The sequence below is a fragment of the Molossus molossus genome, unplaced genomic scaffold (genome assembly GCF_014108415.1).
Source record: "Molossus molossus isolate mMolMol1 unplaced genomic scaffold, mMolMol1.p scaffold_m16_p_18, whole genome shotgun sequence".
NCBI lineage: Eukaryota > Metazoa > Chordata > Mammalia > Chiroptera > Molossidae > Molossus > Molossus molossus.
Genome location: NW_023425353.1, coordinates 68,702,790 through 68,716,468, shown reverse-complemented (window position 1 = coordinate 68,716,468; position 13,679 = coordinate 68,702,790). Strand labels below are relative to the sequence as shown.

The 13,679-nt window shown below is 57.0% G+C and overlaps 1 protein-coding gene across 1 annotated transcript in view; it reads left to right on the top strand.

The window, feature by feature from the left end:
- The window catches only part of CHL1 (cell adhesion molecule L1 like), a 58,160-nt gene that overhangs the window by 25,907 nt on the left and 18,574 nt on the right, over positions 1–13,679 (top strand). The window contains exons 9-13 of the mRNA XM_036266749.1: positions 6,247–6,378; positions 8,127–8,267; positions 8,804–8,915; positions 9,669–9,835; positions 12,416–12,581. Of these exons, the coding sequence (XP_036122642.1) occupies positions 6,247–6,378; positions 8,127–8,267; positions 8,804–8,915; positions 9,669–9,835; positions 12,416–12,581 (718 nt within the window). The remainder of the gene's footprint in view (positions 1–6,246; positions 6,379–8,126; positions 8,268–8,803; positions 8,916–9,668; positions 9,836–12,415; positions 12,582–13,679) is intronic.

Sequence of the window (13,679 nt, the reverse complement as noted above, 5' to 3'; positions counted from 1 at the left end):
TCCTCGGGTGAGGATAAAAAAAAATAGAAGTGGACAGTGATGTCATCGTTTACCGAGGGGGCCCCAGAATGTAGAGACTGGGCCACACCTGCTGGGCGGACCTCAGACTCCCCGTCATCCAGGAGTGTGATGGACGCGGACGGTATCCTGGCCTGGCCGCGCCGGGGTCTCCTGCGCATGGTGAAGTGGTGACGACGGGGCCGTACCTGCGTTCGCTCTGTGGGCCTCGTGCTGAAGGGAACGGTCCCTTTTAGGGTTCTGTCCAGGGACTGGTGCTCCGGGGCTTTGTTTATGTCCCCATAACCGTCACCTCCTGAAGCTCACGTCCCCAGAGGACACTGTGTCTGGCCCCTGCCACTGTTGGCGGCCACCATGCAAATGCCACCCATGAGCAGATGTCGAGGTGACTGGTTCAGCCGCTGTTGGGAGCATCACGGTGTCCCCAAGACCTCTCCCACACGCGTGACTGGCGGGCGAGGAGGACCAGGAGGCCGCGATGGGAAAATCATGGTTCTTGTTCAACAGCCACAAAGCGACGGGAGGAGGGAAGCCCGGTGCCCCGCAGGGACATGAACACGGGGGGCCTGGCTGGGCATGGGCTCCTTCACCCAGGCGCTCAGAGACGAAGGGCTGGAGACGCTTCCGTCGGCCATGATCTTCGTCCTGGAGACTCAGTACGTCGGCCACACTGTGCGCCAGGCCGGCCAGTGCACACAGGGCCCGGGAGCCCACCCCAGAGAGCCGGCGCCCGGCGGGCCGCTGACTCCAGGAAACCCCTCCAGAGGCTGGAGCGTGGCTTCCGGAGCCGAATGTTTTAACAGTCTGGCCACGGTTTCTTGACTGGAAGGCAGGCTTGTAGAACTGCGAGGTTTGGGAAAAAACAAAGTCAAGGAGGGACAACAAATTACTCAATTGGAAATGTTGACTGCAGGAATACAGGTTTCCTGAGCAAATTGTCCCCCCCATTCACGAAACAGCCATTAGCACCATTGAGATGCAAATGCTGTTTTTATTAGGAAGCTTAATCCTGCCTCTTAATGAGGCCCCTGGCTGGCCCTGAGGTCGCCCTGCCAGGGGCTCTGCGGATCCCGTCTGTCCTTTGTTAAGAGTGGACGCAGCATGGACCCGGCCTTCCTCAGTCCTAGGCACCGGCCAGGTCGCTTTCCGTCCACTGTCCTCTGCCTTCCGGGACCTTCCTCCCGCCTCCTCTGTCTCTTGCTCAGTCAAGTGAAATACCGGGCGTGGCCACACGGGAAGGGCAGGGCGGCCGTGAACTGGAAGCCACATCCAGGCTGAAGGCCCCGCCGTGCCGGGTCGGAGCTGTGCCTGTGCTGTCCGCCCCTGTGAGGTTCGTCTCTGCTGTGATTGGAGCCGCGACGGCCTCAATGGGGAGCAGACGCTCCTGCAAATTCTGTCATGTGCGGAATTCTGCACAGCAGCCAGGATGTGGGCCGGGCCGCTCTTCGTTCCAGAGGTCTGTGCACATTTCACACGTAGACACACATGATTATGTTATTTATCATGTCGACGTAAGAAACGTCCAGACCTGCAGAGAGCGCTCACAGCCTCGTTTGAGCCAAACAGACGACCACTGCCTGGAAGCGAAACCTCGAAGGAGTGAGAAAATGCTCCGGAGAGCGGCAGTTGTGCGGCTTATTTTATGCGTCAGCATCAAAGGGGTAGACGGAAGGGGTCACGTGAAATTCACCGGGAGTAGATTAGGGGGTGGGAGAAAGCCACGCGGGGAGACCTCCCGGACTGGATAAAAAACAAACGGAGAGACACAGGCTTCGTTTACACTGGTGGGTGGAGGACAGTTAATGTGTACAGGTCTGCGTTCTGCTGGGAGGTGGTGCCCCGAGGGGCCTGGAAAAGGGGGTCACTCTGACATTCCACAGACGGGGTATCATAGATGCAGAAAGACAGTCGATGGGCTCAGCTAAGGTCAAGACTGACCTTTGTCAGGGAAGACACCGGCCTGGGACAGGACCACCCCCATGACCCACTGTCAGTTGGGAAGTTTTCAGACCACCCTGTGCGGTCATGTCAGGTCGCTGAGTTGGCCAAGGGGACCCCCACCCCTGAGCCTGTCAGGTTAGCGGGTGGCCCCTTTTCGTCCAAAATTATATATAATTAACTTCCAATGTCATATATAATATATGAAATCTATAATTAATATATACTGAACATATTAACATCATAGAACTAATATGTAAGTATATATTAACAATATTTATGCATGTTATAATAATGCACATGTTATATTTATTATATATGCAGTTTATATAAATAACATATATATAGAGTCTATTAAATCTATACATTAACATAAATATATATAAAATGTATATTAAAATGGCATCTAAACCATTATAAATTCAGGAATCAAAATATGACCACAATCACATCTGAACTGATCATTTAAAAATAATCCGCCACCAATGACGTTGTCAGTGTTTGAACCATGGGAGACCTTTGAGTTTTCTGTGTGATAAAAGACAGTGTCTGTGTGTACATCTGTGTGTGTATCTGTGTACACCTCTGTGTGTACATCTGTGTGCACCTCTGTGTGCACCTCTGTGTGCATCTCTGTGTGCACCTCTGTGTGTACCTCTGTGTGTATATCTGTGTGCACCTCTGTGTGCACCTCTGTGTGTATATCTGTGTGCACCTCTGTGTGTACCTCTGTGTGCACCTCTGTGTGTACATCTGTGTGCACCTCTGTGTGCACCTCTGTGTGCACTTCTGTGTGCATCTCTGTGTGCACCTCTGTGTGTACATCTGTGTGCACCTCTGTGTGTACCTCTGTGTGCATCTCTGTGTGTACATCTGTGTGCACCTCTGTGTGTACCTCTGTGTGTACCTCTGTGTACACCTCTGTGTGCACCTCTGTGTGTACCTCTGTGTGCACCTCTGTGTGTACATCTGTGTGCACCTCTGTGATTACATCTGTGTGCACCTCTGTGTGCACCTCTGTGTGTACCTCTGTGTGCACCTCTGTGTTCATCTCTGTGTCTGCAGCTGTCTTGGCTTTTAGAAGATCATTAATTCAAATGCGGTTCAGTCATTGCTAGACCTCAGAAAGCCTCCTTTTAAAGTAACCAACCTATTTCTGAACAGTTACAATTATATCCCGGTTTAATGGAGGTGTAACGGTTTTTATTTACTGAGAATACATGTAGTAGACAGGAGTCTGCAGCTAACAAGCAGCCATGGGCTGTGCTCCAGGGTCCAGGATTTCTGTTCCTTCTGTTTTCTTTCCGAGGACGCGTCTCTGGTTGGCTTGCTCACCGGAGTCTAACCGTTAGACCCTTGCCTCTCGGCCACCAGCGTAAGAAACATCGACCTCGTATTTTTAATGTACAGTGAGGACAACATGAGGACAGTTTTAACGTCAGTTTCCTTATATCTTAGGATAAGACCCGGTGATGGTGTTTCTCTCAGACTTTTCCATTTTAACCTTTTGTTTCTCTTTCGAGCCTTCATTTTAGCCTTTTCGGTTTCTCACCTTTCCGGACAGGGTCGCACGGTCTAATTTTGGAACAGGTCTGTTTGTTCTCGGTCCCTGTGAACCCCAGCCTCACCCCGACCCCCGATTCTGCCCTGTGGCCGGGTCCTCAGCAGACGGCGCGAGGGGGGCCGGCTGGAAGCTGGTGCAGCTCACCTGTCCAAGGCCACCTCTCCCCGGACGAGGCCTGTGCACTGGATCTTTGAGGATCTGTCATTTCGGTTCCACACTCACGGTGCCCCCCCAAGGAGACACAGGAGGCGTAACCCTGGGCCTTCAGGGATCGCGGGTCTCGGGGCCCCCACGGGACCCCGTTGGGAGAGGCTCCATCTGGGTTTTGGGTGAGGACAGTGTCGCGGCAGCTCAAGGCGACGGAGCAGGACAGACCAAGTCTCTCTCGTCCGTGGCCAAGTCTGCCATCCTCGGCTTGCGTCCCCAGGAGACACGGGGACAAGAAGCATAAAAAGAAAAGTCCGCACAGTTCTGGAGAGACCCGAGGAAGGTTGAAGGTCAAGTTTATCGATGGTTCAGCGAGTATGCAGAACCTCTCGTCAGTTGGCGGATGACGGGGGACCTTGGATTCGGAAGCGGAAATGGACCGTCGGTGGCTTCAGTGGGCTTGGTCCTTCTCCGTGGCCCACACTGAAAATAGCAATGACAGAGAAATGCCAACCACTGCTTTGGTCTCCATGCTGCACACCCCGTGGGTCTGTCCACGGAGCCGTGGGCGGAGGGGCTTCTTCTCCGCGTGGACCTGGGCAGGCCGGGTGACTCCTCGAAGCTCAGCCCTCCGTCCACAGGGGAGAGGGTTGGATGAGGCGCCCACGTCGGCCCTCCCAGCCCTGACGGCCACGGGTGTGAAGGTGGACACCAAGGAGTCCATGAAATTCCCGGGAGGAGAAGGGGATCGAAATCTTGACCTTAGTGCACGTGACGATGTAGGGAAACGTCCTTGTGACGTAATCCCCTTAATTTTACTATTTTATTGAGGATTCACCGACATATATTCCTTGCAGGTGTACAACACAGTGGTCGAAATCTTTATATCCATTGGCCTCTGGTCACCCCCGTACCGCTAGTCACTCTTCGTCAGCACCCACAGTCACACGTTCCTCTTCTTGAGACGAGACCTTCTGAGATCGCCCAGCCGCCCTCAAATGCACAGTCAGCGTAGAGAATCAGTCAGTGTGCCGGGCGGCTCATCCCAAGGTCCCGGTAACGTTACTGCTCCCAAAACTCTCTGTTGAAAATAGGAGCATTTTCATGTCCTCGGAACTCTACCTCAGGTGTTTCATTTCATGAGGTTTTATGAAAGACAAAAACAAAAACCAGTTAAACATACCCTGGAAAATGCACACACACGTATGAAAAAGAAAACCCTTCTCCGCGGACAGTGGTGTCCATTGTGCAGCTTGACTGCCGCCGGGTAAATGAAATGTGTGCCGGCTGCAGGTTAGGACCAGGACGTTTACCTTGGGTCAGGAGGGACGTCCGCACCCGTGGAGTCAACACAGGCCACCTGTCTGGCCGGGAGGAACTTGCCAGGGCTCTTTGTATGCTTTTTGTTTTCTTTTCATGTAACTTGTATTTCCTCCTTTAAAATGACAGTCAGATGACATTTTTTATTTTACATATCTGTGTCCTTTGAAGACTTTTCCTTTTGGACTAAAAATGGAAATTCAGAACATCTTGAGGGGTTACCCAGCAACCCCTCAGGGGAACCAGGACCTGCAGGGACGGTGCGGTTTTCCCAGAGATCCGATTGGCCAAACCCTCCGCACTTCTTCCGAGTCTTCGATTCGCTCCCGACGCAGCGGTGTCCGCGGGTGACGAGACCCGACGGCGTGTGCGCAGTAAAGAGAACGCCTCGGTCTGCAGGGCGCCGGCTCGGAGTTGTGACGTTGGGGCGCCGGCAGGGCGATGGACACGTGGCTCCTCCGCTGTCCGAGGGCAGAGAGCTGGCCTGGCTCGTAGGCTCCCTCCCCTTTCAGCACAACTGTTTCCGGAGACACTGCAGCTCCTAGATAAACAGCTACAGCCAGGACCGTGAAGGCTGCAAGCCTTTCATTAGGGAATATTGAGAAAAAGTGCTGAACACGTTCATTGTATTTAAGAAGGTTCTTTGATATCAGCGTTTTTGAATTCCCTGCTGCTACTTGAAAATACGCTGTAGCAGCAGGAAACAGCCATCTGCCTGTTCCTCCTCCGGGCTGTCACGAGGGCTCCTGGGCGGAGGGAGACTGTGGACGGCTGTCCTCGGCATGTCGAGTTTCTTGTCACGCTGGACGTCCAAGTGAGAACACACACGGGCACGAGCATGCACACACACACATGTACGCACGCACGCACACATGTATGCATGCACACACACTCACGCGCTCACACACATGCACACACACACTAACACACACATGAACACACACACTCACATGCACTCATACACATGCACACACATGCACACACACTCACACACATGCACTCATACACATGCATACACACACACTCATACACATGCACTCACACACATGCACACACACACATGCACTCACGCGCTCGCACACATGCACACACATGCACACACACGCACACGCACACACACACACTCACCCTGGCCTGACACAGCCCTGAGCCCCTGCCGTGTCTGCCACCTGCTGGTGTGTCCCGGAAGTGCAGGCCTGGGCCTCCGCCCACCCTCTGATGCAGATGAAACCCCTGAGAAACCCTGACTTTGTTCCCAGAGCCCCCTCACTGGACGAAGAAGCCCCAGAGTGGCGTGTACAGCACGGGGACCAGTGGCATCTTGCTGTGCGAGGCAGAGGGAGAGCCCAAGCCCACCATCAAGTGGCGAGTCAACGGCTCCCCGATGGACGGTAAGCGAAATGGGCGGCGGCGGCTGGGACGCAGTGTGGGCCAGGGGTGCAGGGCGGGGGACACGGCTTCGCGGCACCGGGGAGGGTTTGGCCGAGGACTTGGCACAGCTACTGCCTTCGCTCCTGGGCAGAGGAGGCGATAGAACACTCGGCAGGGTTGTGCTGGCTTGTCATTGTTGCTGTGACGAATGTCCGCAGATTCAGTGGCCTACCACTGAGCACACTTATCATTCTCCAATCCCACGGCAGAAGCCGCCCTGGCTAAGTCAGTGTCAGCGGGGGCTCTGTGTTCCTTTCCGGGGAGACCCCAGGGATCCCCGGGGGTCCTGGCAGAGAACTGACTTCAGTCCCATCAGCTCCTGGAGGCTGGGGCTCCCTCGGCTCCTGGCTCCCTCCCCCATCTTCAAGGCCAGGCCTCTGCTCTCCACTTTCTGCGTCTCCGTGGTCCACCTCCTCGGCCACAGCCGGAGACCCACTGCCCTGGGCGGGGCCGGCCTGGGTGACGGGATGATCTGGATCCTCTCCCCACGTCACGGTCGCACCCACAAAGCCCTGCTGCCCTGGTAGGGGACACACTCACAGGAGGGACAGACGAGAAGGTGGACAGGCATCTTCCGAGGGCTGTGCTCCCCCCTGCTGCAGGGACCCCCAGGAACAGTGCCACCCCACAAGTGTGTCTCCGTCATCCCGGAAGTGACAGCTGCCGGGTCCGTGCCGGGGACACAGACCACACACAGGCAGGGTCCCGCCCCACGGGGTTCACGCTCAGAGGAGAAACACGGTCACTCCTGACCCTGGGGGGACAGAGGTGGAAGAAGGTACCCACGTTCGTATGGAGCAGCTGGTGTTGGCTGTCACCCAGAACTGACTGTGATCACTGCTTTGCATCCGTGGAGACACAGTAAGAAAATCGCAGGCAGATTCACGACTGACCCTGGCACGTCCTTTAACCAGACACCCTGACATCTCTGCCCTCCACCAACACCCCGGGATGTGAGCAGCCTCACGGGCGGGCGGGCGGGACCTGCAGTCGGCCAGGCGGCCAGGAGGGGCCCTCGCACTGCCCGCTCCGACACCGGCCCCCTCACCTCCACGGTGGCCGCCTGGGCCTGGGCCAGTGGGCTCTGAGCGAAGTTAACGAGATAAGGCCACACCCACGGACGTCTTCCATGCCCATACATGCACCTGACCTGTTAAAATAGTGTCATCCAAGAGCTGTTCCGCCTGGGTCAGGAGCTAAGTAGAATTTATTGCCAAAATTTAGAAAAATGAGCCTCTCAAGAAAGAAAATGAAATAGATAAGCTACGTACATTAACGGGTTAGACAGCAAATGAGACCCCTTGGGTGGAGGGTGTTGGGTAGAACAGAAGGGGAGGGATGGAGACGGGGCAGCGGCCGGGGGGCGCCCGGCGTCAAGGGGCCCTGTGTGCGGGGCAGTGGCACTCAGTCCACAGTGGGACTTCCCACCTCTTACCCGTGGCATGCCCACGGAGGGCAGGGCGCCGGAGACACTCGATGCTTTGGCACAGACGTCCATTTCCCGGAACACTAACCCTGCAGAAGGTCTGGGAATGAAAATCCGTGGTCGGTGTTCGGAAAGACGAGAGAATGAGATGCAAGGAGCTATCACTCACCCTAAGCTGGCCTTAAAATATAAATACTGTGTGACACGTTTAATAGAGGGTGCATAAATATTTCAGGTCCAATTTTTTTTTTAATCAAACTGACATCCTTTCCTCTCCTGCAGAGAATCCCTTTGCCGGCGACGTCGTGTCCCCCGGGGAGGTCAGCTTCACGGACCTGCGGCCCAACCACACGGCCGTGTACCAGTGCGAGGCCTCCAACCTGCACGGGACCATCCTGGCCAACGCCAACATCGACGTGGTGGGTGAGTGTCTCCCGGGCGGCTGTGCACCTGCCCAGCCCAGTGACGGTGTCCAGGCCTCACTCTCCAGCCCAGGAATTCTTGACGCGGGCCTCACGGGGGCAGCCAGAGCCCCCTTGTGTTGCATTTGGGCATGACGCTGTCTACAGGCATTGAACTTGGACACTTCTAATTGGAGAACCTGGACTGGGATCTGTCTGTTCCCTCTTTACAGTGTCCACAGGGCCAGATAAAGAACATATGAATATACAACTGTTCTCCTGGCTGGTGTGGCTCAGTGGTTGAGTGCTGACCCTGCACCAAGAGGTCACCAGTTCAATTCCTGGTCAGGGCACATGCCCAGGCTGTGGGCCCATCCCCAGTAGGGGGCGTGCAGGAGGCGGCCAGTCCATGTTCTCTCATTAATGTTTCTGTCTCTCTCTCCCTCTCCCTTCCTCTCTCTAAAATCAATAAAGAAAAAACTTTAATAATAATAATAATAACATGCGCCTGTTCTTTCTCACTCACATGCTTGTGACTGTCCGTGTGACTTCCGGCAGATATCCGCCCGCTGATACAGACGGCCGACGGGCAGGGCTACGGCGCCGTGGTCGGGTCCAGCGCGTTCTTACACTGCGAGTTCTTCGCGTCGCCCGAGGCGACGGTGTCCTGGTGAGTCGGCTGCCGCAGGCACCGCTGCCTTCCGAGAGTGTCAGCCGTGGGCCCCGTGTCTCTTCGTCCGTCACTGGACTGGCCACACTAGGTCCACGTGGTGGCTCGTACCCAGTGCCCGGGAGGAGTGGGGAGCTCCCCAGCCACCACCCCTGCCCTGGAGGCGGGGACAAGACGGGGGTGTCCCCATGTGGGCAGATCGGAGAAAGCAGAGGGTTGCAGTGACCCTGCAAATGAATTTGGAGACAGGGCTGGTGGGGACACCGTCTGTCCCGTGAGGTCTCAGCTCCACCACACCCTGTTGCTAACGCACAGCAGATCCTGGATGTGGGGGACTGTGAGGAGGAGGACTGGGGTTCACAGGGCAGACGGAACCCTGGTCCCCAGGACGGGGAAGACCCCCGGCCTACGACACCTGTGAATGACTGGTGTCCCCCAGCCCAGCGGCTGCCAAGGGCTGTTATCCCTTCGGGCTCCGAGCCCCCCTCAGCACCCCACAAGGACCATTCACCAGGAAGCTCACCTGCTAGAAGCCAGAAAACACGCATCAGCTCTGAGGCCAGGGCAGGGCGCCGCCCGAGGCTAGAGCAGAGCATGGGGCATGGACCCCAGTTCCCCAGGCACACGGTGGGCAGATGAGGTAGAACATTTGGGGGAGATGTGAACCCCAGGTCGGCTGAGCTCCCAAGAGGCCGGTGTGAGGGCCCTGGAGCGGCCTGTGCTGGCCGCCCACTCTGCGTCTTCCGTCCACAGGCAGAAGGCGGACGAGGCCAAGCCTCTGGAAGGCCCGCGGTACCGCGTGCACAGGAACGGCACCCTGCAGGTCAGCGGGGCCACCGAGGACGACGCCGGCGCCTACTCCTGCTGGGTGGAGAACGCCGAGGGGAAGACAGCGGTCACCGCCAGCTTGGACGTCCGAAGTAATTCGGTTGTTTTCACTTTGCGATGCTCCCCGGGCCCCCCTGGTCTCCGTTTCCCCGAAAGGAGGTGGTTTGACCTGAGCACTTGCCGTAAGAGCGTCCCTGTTGGCCGAGTCCCAGGTGGTGTTTGGTCCCGAGACCGTCCTGAGGGGCAGAGGCCGTGCTGGCCACGGGTGTGGTCTGGACCGTCCAAGAGGGAGCTTGGTGTCCTTGGGACGACGCGCAATCTCTGAAAATGCCCTATTTCGGCATTTCTGTGATGATCCTGTATTTCAATAACCAACTCAAAGCACTGTGACAAGTAACCAGGTCTTTGAGTTAAAAATTTAATAAGTAGCCCTGGCCGGTGTGGCTCAGCGGTTAGTGCGTCGGCCTGTGGTCCGGAGAGACCCGGGTTCGGTTCCCGCTAAGGGCATGTACCTTGGTTGCAGTTTGTCCCCGGCCCTGGTTGGTCGTGTGAGTGGCAGCCACTCGATGTGTCCCTTTCTCGTCGATGTTTCTCTCTCTCTCTCTTCCTCCCTCTCTCCTTCCCGCTCTGTCTGAAGATCAATACAAAAAAAAGAATTCCACAAGTAAGCGGGTAGCGTGGAGGTCACAGAGCCTGGGGCGCAGCTGGGAGGGTTTGGTCCTCTGGGAGCAGGTTCTTCCTCTTCAGAGCAAAGTCCTGGGAAGCTGTGAATAGCCTCTTGGGCTTCACTCGGATTTCGATTTTAAAATTGCTCAGAGAGCCCTTTTCAGGGAGACAGGAAGGCGAGAAAGGCCTGCAGTCCACGCGGTGGGGGAGGCACTGGGCTCTAGGGGGGGCGGAGTCGGTGTCATGGCCTCTGACTGCCCACTGGGGGGGGCGTGTCCTGATCCCCGTGTCCACCCAGAGGGTGACGCTCGAGCTCCCTCCCCGCGCTCCCCCTCCCGTTGCCCCCTCTCCTCCTGCTCCTCCCAGGACCTGGCTCCCTCTGCCCACGTCGCCCGCGGACCGTATCTCTGCAGCCCACACACTTTCTCTCATGACGTCTGCTTCCCTCCGATGTCCCTGCGTCTTCAAGTGTCGTGTCCAGTTTTTTTTTTTTTTTTTAACCTCACGGAGGACATTTTTTTGATATTTTGTTCAGATAGAGTGGGAGGGAGACAGAGAGAGAAACATTGATGTGAAAGGGACACATCGAGGGGCTGCCACCCGCACGACCGACCAGGGTCGGGGACACACTGCCACCGAGGTACGTGCCCTCAGCGGGAACCGAACCCGGGTCTCTCTGGACCGCAGGCCGACGCTGTAACCGCTGAGCCAATCCGGCCAGGGCAAGCTTCATACTTCTACAGGAAGAAAAGATTAGGGAAGGTTTTTATGTGAAATTTCGAACTTGGTCAGAAGTATTTGGGGAGTGAACCCTGATCTTGTTCACGACCACCAGCCTCACGACGATCGATTCCTGGCCGACTCCTCAAACTGCACCTGCACCCACACCCTCCCCCCTATGTTCTTTTTTAATTTACTTTTCAGTTACAGTTCACACTCAGTGGTGTATCAGTTTCGGTGGACAGCCTATGGTCAGACATCACGTGCTTAGCAAAGGGGTCCCCCCGATATTTCCAGTGTCCACCTGGCACCACCGAAGTTATTCCAATATTCTTGACTACATTCCCTGAGCTGTACTTCCTTCCTGTGCTACTGACCTGTGCTTCTTAACCCTTCACCTCTTTCCCCCACTGACTTGCTTTCATTTTTTTATTATTTATTCATTTTTTAAAATCCTCACCTGAGGATATTTTTCCATGTATCTTCAGGTGGAGTGGGGGTAGAGAGGGAGAAACATCGATGTGAGAGAGACACATCGACTAGCTGCCTCCCACACGACCCGACCAGGGACAGGGACGAACGCAATCAAGGTATGTGCCCTTGACCGGAGTCAAACCCATGACTCTTTGGTCCACGGGCCAGCACTCTAACCACTGAGCCACTGGCCAGGGCTGATTAGCCTTTAAATACTATTGACTGTGACGCCTTCAACAAGACAGTCAACAAGCAGGCAGTGGGGCTGCTGCGTACACGTCCTTCTGAGCCCTGGGGTTGCAGAGCGGGCCCACATGGGCTCACATGGGCTCACACGGGCTCACACAGGCCCACGCAGGATCACATGGGCCCACGCGGGCTCACACGGGCCTACACAGGCCCACACGGGCTCACACCGGCCCACGTGGGCCCACACAGGCCTACACGGGCTCACACGGGCCCACATGGGCCCACACGGGCCCACACGAGCTCACACAGGATCCCGCGTCCAGAGGCTGGGAGGAGACATGAGGCTGCTCTTACGCTGGGAGGCATCTGTCAGCTCAGGCTCCTGGGCTCCTGGGCTCCTGGGCCGGACGCAGGGCACTCGCTGAGCTGTTCACTGCTACCCCGTGTGCCTGCTGCCAGCCCGCCTGGGTGGGACAGTGGCCCTGGTCTGTGGCGTGGGAGGCTGCGGCGAGACGGCAGCGCGCGGCCCTGACTGCTGTGCTGACACGTGGTGGAGGGCAGGTGTGGGTTGCAGTGAGCTGTGCTCCGTGGTTCTAACCAGCGTCTCCCTTGGGTGCCCGCAGATGCCACGAAAGTCCACATTTCCCCCAGGAACCCGCGTGTCCCCAAGTCGCACCCGCTCGAGCTGCACTGTGTGAGCACGTGTGACGCGCACTTGCAGGGGAGCCTGAGGCTGTCCTGGAGCAGAGGGGGGGTCGCCTTGGAGGTCAACGGCACGGAGGACGGCAGGTGCGGATGCTGGTGGGGGTTCAGGCGTGGACACTGCTCAGCCTTCAGGGTCTGACGGGGCTTGTCTGCTTGTTCTTGTGACTCAGCAAGTCACGACAGGGGTCTGAGGCTTATTTACTGCTGGGGGCCCCCAAAACCATTGGGGCGACTGAGGAGGTACACTTGGCAGGGGCTGCTCCCTGACCTTCAGGACTCTCAGTCACCTGCGCTCAGGTGCGATGCAGGTGTGCAGACCAGTCCGTCCCTCCGCCGGTCCACCCCGGGGTGCTGCTGGGAGCAGCCCCAACTGCTCACGCTGCCCGAGGGGACAGTGACCAGTCCCGCCACCTCCCAGCCCATGGGAGCCCCTCCCAGCAGACCCCAGATCTTTCCTGGACTCACTCCCGCCGAAGGGTCTTGGCAAGTACGCGTTTGCCTTCAGCCCGTGTACAGAGAACAGAGACACACAGCGGGGAGGAGGGGGCGGCGTGGGGAGGTGCTGAGCACAGACCACGGGAGGCTCCTCACGGAAGAGGGAGACGCAGTGTCTGCCACAGGCCCGGGCCTGACAGCTGGGAGTCGGCCCCTCCCTCGCTCTGCCGCTGAGCCGGGCGGGAGGAGGTGACGGGACTAAATTCCTTCATCCGAGAGGGTGAACTCTCCAAAACCACCAGTGTGTGCATTGCAGTCGTACCAAACGGACACGGAGCCCACAGGAGCTGTGGGCTCCCCTGAGCTGAGTCGTGCGGGTCCCCAGGGGAAGACCATGGGGTGCCAGCTGGCGAGCCGTCCAGGTGCCCCGCGGGAGCTAGAGGCCCTTCGTCGGTAGGACGTGGTCGGATGGACGACCCTTCGGAGTGATTTTTCTACAATTCGAGCTTCTCAGCAGTTCGTGTGCGTTCTACATTTTAACCCTCCACTGCAGACGTCTCCCCACAAGGACGACCGTTATCTCAGCTCAAGAGCCAGCCGCTGAGAATGCATTTCAAACGTAATGAGACTGTTGTGAAAACCCACTCGGTGTGTCCACAGCACAGAGACACGTGAACGTCACGATCTGTGCGTGTCCGCGTCCTGAACTCCCTTACGAAGTGGGAGGAGGGAAGAAGCAAGGCCAGC